Raw genomic sequence first — 11,280 nt, 5'->3', positions numbered from 1 at the left:
TTAAAAAATCGTCTCGCGGATTAGCTCTTATTTATGAAATTAGTTTTTTATTAGTCTATATTTAATACTCTAAATTAGCGCCCAAACATCCGATGTAACATGGGCTACAAAGTTTTTAGCCCCATCTAAACCCCCCTCAAGTTAACGGAGCAAGTGCAGGAAAGGCACGTCGCTATCGCCTCTAGATCGCTACCAGCCATCTGAACCGCCCATTGAATGCTCTTTCTGTCTTGGGTGTCTGCAGCAACAGTGGCACATCAGAGCAACGCGATGCCGTCATGCCGGGCTTTCCGGCCCGACATGGTCCCTCGTAGTGTATTGCTATTGCTGAATCTCACCTCCTCGCAGTGCATTAGTGTATCCCATTAATGACCAGCCGATAATTAGATGTTTCCACCTAGTGACAAGAGCCATATGATACGAGTGTGTGCAACTCTACGTGTTTTGGACAGGCACGGACTCATTAACACGGCATTAATCTCTGTCTGTCCCGTTGACCATGAACCCGCATTCATATGCATTGACTGCACGAACGCATGCCTACAATTCTGTGTTCAATTCGCTGCCTTGCTAGTTGTGTCCTTCCTCCTCGTGCGCTAACGATTCCCAGAAAGTCTTGTCTACATTTCCATCCATGTCAAGTTTGGCACACCAAATTATTACTCCTAACTGGCATCGTTTCCGGGGTTAGCTTCGCTAGCTGTACTACTCCTACTGTTCGCTCCGTCCCAAAATAAGTGCAGCCATAGTTTTCCGTGTCTAATTTTGACCATTCGTCTTATTTAATTTTTTTTTTAAAAAAATAAAAACATAAGTCACGAGTAAAGTACTATTCATGTTTTATCATCTTATATCAAGAAAAATGCTAATTATAAAAAAATTTCAAATAAGACAGACGATCAAAGTTGGGCGCGGAAACTTATGGCTGCATTTATTTTGGAACGGAGGAAGTATTTGTTTACTCGCATGCCCGCCCTGCCTAACTGGATTGGTACTGGATTTGACCGATTACTGATTACAATGAGAAACATTGAGTTGCTAGCTAAAGATGTGTTGGTGCGTCACTGCGTTGTGGCCTGTGGGGGTGCACAGAGAGCAAAGCCTGAGCACAATACCCTCAATCAGGCTAGTAGACTGAGCTGTCACTGCATCGCTTGGAATATACTAATTGCATCCTACATTTTGAAGTGACAATTTCTGCTGGGGGAGGGATGATAGACATGGATCATCCCGCGGGGCCCCAGGTATAAGAAACCAATCTAAAACCGGCCCATTAGAACTTGAAGGCCCAGCTGGCCCATTCGGTGGTGTAATTGACAGGCGGAACAAGTTCACTTTGTAACCCTCAAAAGCGATCGAAATCTAATCCGTGGCCCTGAACCACAAAACCAGATATCTCAACCCCCAACTCTTAAAACCGGTGCAATTTGACTTCCTCGGCGGTTTTGGAGGGCGGTTTTGCTGACGTGGCGTCCACGTGGCAGTGTTGACCTAGTCTTCTGCTGACGTGGCGTATAGGTGGCATTAGCATTGAAAACATACACGTGGGACCCATTCGTCATCCACACAAAAGAAAAATTTATGGGGCCCACATGTCAATCTAACCCTTCTTCATCGTTCCTCTCTCTCTCTTATCTCTCTCTCCCCCTTCGGCGAGCAGGTCCCGATGGCGGCGGGCGGGGTCCGGAGTGTTGACGGCGGCGACGGCTGGGAGGGCGGCGATGAAGTGGGACGGCTCCTCCTCCTCCAGTTGGCTGCTCCCCTCCTGTGAGCCGCCGGCAACGGAGAGGGAGCTCGGCGAGGGAGAGAGAGGCGGCGATGGGATGGAGCTCGGCGAGGGAGAGAGAGGCGGCAGTAGGATGGAGCTCGGCGAGGGAGAGAGAGGGGGAGCTCGGCGAGGGAGAGAGGCGGCGGCGGGATGGAGCTCGGCAAGGGAGCACTAGAGCTCGGCGGGCGTGCTTGTGCGCAGCGCGGAGGCGGCCGGCGTGGAGGTCGGCCTCGGCCAAGGTGAGGAGGCGCGAGAGCTCGGCGCCGTCGCCCGCTGAAGAAGAAGCCGACGCCAGTCTTAGACCCTGACCCGGCCACCCTCGCCGCTGAAGAAGTCACCCGTCTTGGACCCCGACCTGGCCACCCCCACCGCCGAAGCCGACGCCACTGATGGGGTTGGAGGAGGCACCGACCGCCGCCGCTGGGGAGGAGGCATCGCCCGCTGCTACTCCCCGCTCCATGTGGGCGATGGCGCCGCAGCTGCTACTCTCTCGTCGGCGCCGACCGAAGGGGAGAGAGAGAAAGAAAAAGAGAAGAAAGAAAGAGGGGGAGGAAAAAGAAAGACAGAGAGAGGATGACATGTGGGCCCCACATGTCAGTGAACCCCACGTATTGGTGGGCCCCACATTTTTTTAAATGACATGTGGGCCCATAAATTTTTTAAATTCTAATACACATAAGCGCAACGTCATCGCCACATGTAAGAAAGACCCAGTCAATACCGCCACATAGGAGCCACATTAGCAAAACCGCTCTTCAAAACTGCCGAGGGAGTCAAATTGCACCGGTTTTAAAAGTTGGGGGGGTCGAGATATCTGGTTTTGCGGTTCAGGGTCATGGATTAGATTTCGATCACTTTTAAGAGTCACAAAGTGAACTTATTCCTTGACAGACCATATATAGGAATAAGTTCACCTTGACTCCCTTAACTAGTGACTGAATCTGATCCATATCCCTAAACCACAATACCGAATATCTCAACCCCCCAACTATTGAAACCGGTGCAATTTGACTCCCCCGACGGTTTTGAAGAGCGATTTCAATAACATGGTGCCTAAGTGGCGGTGTTGACCCGATCTTACGCTAACGTGGCGTTGACATGGCATTTATATTACATTAGAATTTTAAAATATATATATGGGATTCATTTGTCTTTCACAAAAAAAAAATATGGTGGGACCCCCACAACCATCCACTCCTTCCTTTCTTCTTCCTCCCTCCGTTCTCTCTCTTTTTCCCACGAAGCTGACAGCAGGCGGCAAAGAGCAGCGGCAGCCGTGGGCGAGGGCCGGAGCAGCGGCGGCGCGTCCCAGGCAGTGGCCACGGTCGAGGAGGTCGGAGACGAGAGCGGCGGTGGTGGTGGGCGGACGACGGCCGGAGCAGTGGCGGTGAGCGGGCGAGATCTCGGCGATAGCCTCGGACGGCAGCGGTGCTTCGGCAAGGGAGAAGCTGGCCGCCGAGCTGCTATGCCTTGGGTAGAAGATGGCCGAGTGCAGCTCCGCCCGTGAGGCCGCCGCGTAGTTCCCGCCGCCGCCGCCGAGCGTGTTGACGCCGCCGCCGCCGGTGCCTCTCCCGCACTCGCGCTGCCGTGTGCTGACCCAGGGTGCCCGTCGGTGGCCAGCTACGTGGGTCACGCTCTCGCGCACGTGGGTCCCATCCCTTCCGGCGGCAGCGTGGTGTGGAGAGGCCGGCGCCGCCATGGATGGTGGACGCTCACGAGCTCGGCGGCGGTGGGCGAGTGAGATCTCAGCGACGCCGCCTCTCCCTTCTCCCTTCTAGCCCTCACCCGCCCGCTACCGTCACTCTCGTCTTGGCCCTTGCTCGCCGTCATCGCCGCTCCAGCCCTCGCCCACCGCCGCCGCCACCGCCTACCGCTCCAGGTCGGCAAAGGGGGAGAGGAAGGGAGAGAGAGAAAGATAGAAGGGAGAGAGGGGGGGGAGGAGGAAGAAGGTAAGAAGAGGATGGTTGTGAGCCCCACATGTTAGTGGGTCCCACCATTTTTCGTGTGATTGACAAATGGATCCATATATATTTTTGAAATAAACCAACAAATACCATTGACAAGCGTCCAAATCCAAGAAATGCCATCGACAAGTGTAAGTTCTAAGAAATGCTATCTTACAAACGACTTTGTCCCAAAAATGTCATCGCCGTTAGTATTCCGTCAATTCCGCGCCATTAAATACATTGTTCACCTATAGCACTTAATGACACGGGATAGACGGAATACTAACGGTGATGGCATTTTTGAGACAAAATCGATTTTATGATGGCATTTCTTGGAATTCACACTTGTCAATGGCATTTCTTGGATTTGAACGTTTGTCAATGGCACCTTTTTGGATTATCTCTATATTTTTTAAATTCTAATGCCATGCAACACCAAGTAGTCACCACGTCAGCGAAACCGCTCTCCAAAATCGCCGAGGGAGTCAAATTGCACTCGTTTTAAAGGGGTGTGTGTGGGGGGGGGGGTCGAGATATCCGGTATGGTTCAGGGATACGGATCAGATTCGACCACTAGTTAAAAGAGTCAAAGTGAACTTATTCCCCATATATATGCGTTGTTTAGGAGAGTTTAAAATTCTAAAAAGTAGTTGGTTGGTACAGAGTAACAAGCTTATGAGAATACGAAGAAGCTAGGTCTAACAAGCTTATGAGAATATGAAGAAGCTGGGTCTACCGTTTAGTTCATTTTCTAGCTTGTGTAACTACAACTTCTCAGAATCTAGATGAAAAACAAAACTGTTTGGGAGGAGCTTTTGTTTTTAGGAGAAACCTTTTGTTTTTAAGAGAAGCTACGGTTGTCAGAAACTACTTTAAACAAAGCCATAAACTCAATCTAATCCCCCAACCCTAATTCTCTCAACCTTCCACCCAGCCGCCGTGAGCAATCTTCATCACATAGTCATCGCCCCTAGCCAATGCCATCCCCACCCTCAGCCGACACCGCAATGTCACCTGCCTATCCCCATCCCCATCACGTCGCCGCAAACCATCGTCAGCTCCTCACCAACCCTAGCCTTCGTCACATCGATGTTGCCCATAGCCATCACCACGACGCCATCTCATCACATCCTCATCCGTCATCACTGCCCTCAAACGCCACGATGACTCTCATCCCCATCCCTAACCGTTGTCATCTCTCTCAATAGTCATTAACTTAGTCACCAGTCACTAGTCATTGTCACCTCATCACCACATCCTCGTCCTGCAACGAATGTTAGTGACTCCGCTCACCCACCGGGTCCCCTACGGGAGAGAGGACTAATGGTGTTTCTCTCCTGACTTGCTTTGCAGGTGGGAGATAGGGCAAGAATGCAGGGAGTGAGGATGGGGGGCATTCTTATCCAATCCAGCCCACCCAGTTGCCACCCCCTACCTACAATGTTCAGAGCCAAATTGTCAAAAACATATTTTTTTCCCTCTACATATCTTTGTTGAATGAAACTCAAACCACATAAGATCCCTTGCAGTTTACAGGTTAAAAAGTCATAGAATTTAGCACATTTTCTTAAACACTTCAATTACTCCCTCCGTCACAAAATATAAGAGAATTTGGATGGACGGAACACATCCTAGTACTAGAATATGGACAAACTTCCTGTCCAAATCCAAAATCCGGGACACATCTCCATCCAAAATCCTTTATATTTTGGAACGGAGGAAGTAAAACAATTTTGCACATGACTGTTGAGATTCCATGTCATCATTTTTGTTTTGGCAACAATGGTGCGGCAACATTTGAAACTGAACCAAACATGTCCTGGAGACCTGGACTGACCTTCTTGTTTGGCGCGGTCCCCGGCAGTTCACTAGAGGCCGAGAATTAAGCTCAAATCCTAGCCCATCGACAGGAATCGTTACATTTTGGCCCATGCCAAACAAAGCATCTGCACCAACAAAATCCAGACATCTGCACAAGATCTAGAACTATTCAATTGTAAAACATCTGCACCAATCCAGACATCCTTCTTTCCAAACATAATTAGGGCACTCCAAACCTTTTGCTTGGCTAGAAGACAAATTATTGGTATTTGCCATAGCACACTTTCCATTAAAAACTGAAAGAATAAGTAGCAGAAAACAACAAAATCCAAGAAAACACAGATATTTCGAACAGAGTATTTCAAACACGTTTTATCAGAACAACTACCATTCAGATTTTTAAAAAATAGAAATGATTTCAGAAACCCACATAAAATTCCAGGACACTCTTGAACTTAAACATGGACATTTTGTATTGACAATTTGAAATTAGCCCCCCAAAATGGAAATATTTGTGATCCTATAAAGATAAGGACAAGAAGAGGGAGTTTTTGTTTTACTATTTTAAACAGTTCTTGGGCTATCTTTTGCTTACTGATATATTATTAATTAACTGCCCACAATGCGTTGTGGTAAATGGCCACAACTTTAGAATTTCTTCTAGATCACAATTTTGGAGTGCTCAGGCAGTGAGATGACAAATGATACCTAGAAAATAATTACTCCATTTTAAAATATAAGACGCAACCACCACTAACGCAAAGACCAAGAAAAAAATATTATCATCTTCTTATTTGAACCACTCCAATAAATACTATGCATGCATCCAATGAGATTAGAGATCTTGACGGTAGAGGATTAAAAAAAAAATTAAAGGGGAGGGACATATGCTAGTTAATTGCACGCCTTATATATTATGAAACAATGAAAAAAAAGTGGTTATGCCTTATATTTTGGAATGAAGGAAGTATTGGACAAACAAGCTTATTACATAGGTGAGCTCACCTGTGGAAGGCTTGAATAACAACATAGCTCAGATGTTTCTAGTTTTCCAGAATATAGCGATAGAGACAAATACACACCCGACATCTCATTTGTGACAATATGAGATACTTCCAATGTCCGCAACAGCAGACTAGTATACTATAGCAAAATGATAACCATCTGCAAAACACACAAAAAAGTCAATTGCATCCTGGAAATGCAAAGTTTGGTAAGAACAAACAAGTAATTCTGAAAGGGTGTTTGACTAACACTTAGTTCTAGAGGTGAAGTTGCCAAAAACAGTTTTATAATAGAAATTTCTCATGCAACTTATTCTATTTTATCATCACATCATATACCACTGCATTTCTTTACTTTTTTGGAAAAAGGACAGTGATATCTCATTGGACACATTTGAGCTTCAATAACATATTTGTTGCTATCCTTGTTTGAAGGCAGACAAATCTGACCATTTAATAGCCAGTCCAAATTTGATTAAAAAATAATTGTCACTCAAACAAAACATCTGCTCCTTAACTCATAAACGAAATATAATAACCACTAACAAAATTGTCCGTTTGCCTATCTAATGGTCTTGCTTTTCCGCTGTTTTTATACTCCAGTGCGCCCATCAGACATTTTTTCCTCATTTGCATGAACTCCTGGAAACATTTAAGGATCATTTCAAAACCTAGCAGAATCATATTGCAGCACATTTCATCAGGAAAAAAAATAATCCCATTTGTTCACACAGGCTCAGTGTGATTAGTGATTACCCTAGCAGGGCAACTTACCTCTCTCAGAAAAAAAGTCCCCTTATTAAACAGCAAAGAGTCTAAAGTGTGAGAAATTGGTAATTCACCTACTATCCTAATTTATACGATATATTTGTTTGCTTCTCACTATTTGACAGGCCAATTATCTGACAAATACAAAAGATCAGTTTAAAGAAGGGGTAGATAAACAAGCATCAATACAAGCGTACAGCAAATGAAAACAACATAATTGGCAGTCAATTGAATTATTCTGCAAAAGAGGTGAATCTTAACAAACTAGTATAACTATCGACCTATTAAAATCTGATAGGCAACCTATTAACTTCATGCATTCCAAAGCAATCAATTATCCATATTTCAAGGTGGAAATTCCCAATCAGCACTAAGGATCATCTATTTGGCAGATATATGAAAATAATAGTTACGAAGTACTGTAAACACACACAAAAAAAACAAAGAGTGAATTTCACATTGGGCCATATATTTTGACAACAGTTTCACAATGGACCAATCTTTTCACTTAACACCACATAACTTAGCACTTTTTGGCAGTTTGGACTAGGTTGAGCACATGAAGGGAATATGTGAGAGAAAAGCTAACCCAAACCATCATTTTTTTTAGTGTTTCATAGTACTAAGATAATTATATTTAGATAATCCCATCAAATGGTTTCTTTTAGCAAATCAAAAACCAATTTTCAGCTGTTCTCATAAAACAGAGACGTGAACATGCCTAAAAAGGGCACAAATTAATTAATCTACACAGGGAAGAATGAATAAAAATGAAATATAAGTATAACTAGTTGATTAGAATGAAGAAAATATACAATCTTTTGCCTTTTTATATACATTACTGTGTTAATTGCATGAAGTGCTCTCAAATATTCTCTTGGTATCCTTATCCCTAGTCCAAACCACAAAGTAATGTAAAGATAAGTGGTGTTGAGCGCAAACATTGGTAGAGCCCTGGTACATTATGAAACTTTGGTCAAAACATGTGGCCCAATGTGAAATTTATTCAAAAACAAATACATCTCAGATGAGGCAAATCTGCAATGGCCACACAACATATGTAAGAACAAAAACTAGCTGGAAATATCTTGTAAAACAGAATAACAGATAGGTAGGTTTTATGATGTTCCATAGAAGCAAGAAACAATTATTTAAACCATTCTGGAATACAGGAAATTTCCCAATTTTTGCAGGAATTAAGCTGTTTCATGAAAATCATGACGAATTTATGCATTCTAGAAAGGGCCTTAATAAAGCATTATAAGAACCTGCAGTCTTGTTGTATGAAGTCAACAGAACAGGGGAGTACAATAAGTAGGAATCAAATTCGACACTCACCGGTAAGACTGATCAGAGAAGAACACATGGAGGTACATCCTTGTCAAGCATTTTCAGGCTCCTCTTCCTCTTCTGAAATTGATTCTTCCTTGTTTTTCTCTGTAGCATGTGGAATATTCAAGATCCTCCGTGGGTAGGAGTTGTTCCATCCAAGCTCAACAATCTTGGTGGCATCCTCCACCCTCGATGCCGTGACCAATGCAGTCACTACCTCTTGCAGCACAAAACAGTCCACTCTAAGGTTCTTACCATATATCTCATGACAGCACTTCAGAGCATAATCGAGCTCACCAGCCTTGACAAGACATGGTATGAGGGTATGATATGTCCCCCTATTCGCAACATAACCATTTTCTGCCATATCTTCAAACAGCTTCTTGGCTTCCTCTAACCTCCCATCTTTGCAATACCCTCGAATCAACTCATTGTAGGATATTGTATCAGGCTTTGGTCCATCCTTCTCCATTTTTTCAACCACTGCAACTGCATCCTCAATCCTCCCTTGCGCAACAAGGCCCCTCAACTTTGCATTATAGTTCTTTGCATCCGGCACCATATTCCTCTCCGTAATCATCTCCCAGACTTTCTCAGCGCCATCCATGTCTCCATGGTTGTAGAATCCATTCAATAGCGTGTTGAAAGTGACCAGATCGGGTGAAATTCCAGACTTCTCCATGAGTGTCATAGTATCAAGTGCCGCCGAGAGGTCGGGCACCTTGCATAGCGCTTGAAGGAGTATGTTATAGGAGTACACGCTAGGTACAACCGAGGGGTTGGAGACTGGGATCTCCTTGAACGCGGCGGCAAGCGCTTCGAACTCTCCAGCCTCGACGTAGGCTGCGAGGAGAGAGTTGAAGGTCATGGTAGACTTAAGCTGCGGGGGGAGGTCATGGAACGTCGCAGCGGCGTGGGAAGCCATGGATGCGTGGCCGTACAGGCGGATGAGGCGCGCGGCGAATCCCTCCTTGGAGGTCTCCAGGAAGGGCTTCTGCGCGTCGATGATGGCCTCGACGCCGTCCAGGCGGCCGAAGGTCGCGAGGCGGGACACGGCCACGTCGTACACGCGGTGCCGGGCACGGAAGCGCGGGTGCGTGGACGAGGCGGCGATGAACCCGGACACCAGCTTGTCCGGGTCGCGCTCCCGCAAGAGGCCCTTGATGATGTCGTCGATGGCATTCCGGCGCAAGTTGGGGTTCGCCTCGGCGCCGGGAGCAGGAGCTTTCTTGGTCGGCGCGGGCTTTGGTGCTTCCTTGACCTGCCCGGGCTTGGGTGGTCGCACGGATGGAGAAGAAGAGGAGAAGATGCGAGATAGGCGTTGCGCGCGGGAAGCAGCGGCGGAGGCGGCCATGGCGATCGCCGCGGCGGCGGATTGGGGTTTGCGGGGGTTGGAGTCAGAGGGGGGAGGGTTTGCGAAGTGTTCGCCGCACTGCTTAACTAGGCCTGAAGTGATAAGCAATTTGGCCCAGCCCAATACAAACTTTCTTTGCCAGATCTAAAAACACACAGGCCCAACGGCTGTTGGTCAATCGCCGAACTTACCGCCGCGCCGGCCATGGACGGGCACGTCCGGCGGCTGCTGAACCGCGTGTCGATCGCCCTGGCGGCCGTCGCCACCGCCGCGCTGCTGCAGCTCTTCCGCCACTCGTCCTCCTCCTGCTTCGTCGGCTCCCCTGCCTATTCGTCCCTATCGCTGGCGCCCTTCCCGCGCACCTCGTGCGACGCTGCGTCCCGCCGCGTCGTCGACCCCAACCTCCGCCTCGCCAAGCTCCGGTCCTCGCCGCGGTGGCGGCGCCGCAGCGCAGCCCTCTCCACATCCGTGTTCCCACGACTCCGCCGGCTGCGCCTCCTCCGCAGATCGTCCCGCGTCCTCTGCGTGGCCGCGGGCGCGGGGCAGGCGGTCGACGCGCTCCACGTGGCCGGCGTTGGGGACGCCACCGGCGTTGATCTTGTTGACTTCCCTCCCCTGGTAAGGCGCGCGGACCCGCACAATCTCCCGTTCTTCGACGGCGTGTTCGACGTCGTGCTCTCCGACGAACCGATGGCGCTCACCGGCGCGCTCTTCCCGTCCCGGTTCGTGGCCGAGGCCGAGCGCACCGTCCGGTGGGGCGGCGCAATTGCTCTCGCCATCGAACGGCATATCGATCTCTCTACCGTCGCCTCCCTCTTCAAAAAGTCACGCGTGGCGGCGGCTTGGAATGCTACCTTGGATGGCTCAGCGGCGACCATGGTAATCTTAAGAAAAAATAGCAACAATACAAAACAGCATTGATCCGCAATCGTTTACTCTTGTTTACATTGCAAGTTAATGTGGTATTGTATGGTCTTTATAGATTTGTTCGAAATTGGACAGGATAACTTACGTGAAATTGCCAAGTGAACTACTAGTTGTGATTCATAATTTGTTCTCTGCTATTTCGTCAGTCATTCGAGTAATGCTTCCCTTTACATGATCACACTCATGAGGAATGTGGTATGAACTGAAATCAAGGGAACAACAGTTTTCACTCAAACCGGCCATCAACGACCATGAAAATTATATTTACAGCCTCAAGGAACTTGATTTACCAGCAGAGGAGCATGCTCAATTTCACTGCTGGGAGTAGCCTTTCTTTTTACGTGCTTTCTGAACTACTGT

General features: G+C 47.5%; 2 protein-coding genes across 8 annotated transcripts; one reads left to right on the top strand and one right to left on the bottom strand.

The window, feature by feature from the left end:
- Positions 1-5,169: 5,169 nt before the first annotated feature.
- On the bottom strand, positions 5,170-10,038 carry LOC4327045 (small ribosomal subunit protein mS78 (rPPR3a)). 7 transcript variants are annotated; one of them, XR_010736518.1, is made up of 3 exons: positions 8,646-10,038; positions 6,541-6,699; positions 5,170-5,700 (listed from the first exon to the last, which is right to left on the bottom strand). XR_010736518.1 is itself a non-coding variant. In XM_015766678.3 (2 exons), exon 1 carries the CDS (start codon positions 9,991-9,993, stop codon positions 8,689-8,691), a length of 1,305 nt encoding a protein of 434 aa, XP_015622164.1. In that variant the 5' UTR covers positions 9,994-10,038; the 3' UTR covers positions 6,461-6,699; positions 8,646-8,688. The 7 variants fall into 7 exon arrangements, 3 of the variants coding, with proteins under 3 accessions (XP_015622164.1, XP_015622166.1, XP_015622165.1); XR_001542641.3 differs by having other exon boundaries at positions 5,170-5,694; XR_001542642.3 differs by having other exon boundaries at positions 5,170-5,683.
- Positions 10,039-10,099: 61 nt separating this feature from the next.
- LOC4327044 (uncharacterized) lies at positions 10,100-11,040 on the top strand. Its single transcript, XM_015766681.3, has one exon. The coding sequence runs from the start codon at positions 10,198-10,200 to the stop codon at positions 10,912-10,914; it is 717 nt and encodes a 238-aa protein (XP_015622167.1). The 5' UTR covers positions 10,100-10,197; the 3' UTR covers positions 10,915-11,040.
- The last annotated feature ends 240 nt before the right edge of the window (positions 11,041-11,280 follow it).

This window comes from Oryza sativa, chromosome 1 (assembly GCF_034140825.1).
Source record: "Oryza sativa Japonica Group chromosome 1, ASM3414082v1".
In the NCBI taxonomy this organism is placed as follows: domain Eukaryota; kingdom Viridiplantae; phylum Streptophyta; class Magnoliopsida; order Poales; family Poaceae; genus Oryza; species Oryza sativa.
This window is presented reverse-complemented; position numbering and strand designations above follow the sequence as displayed.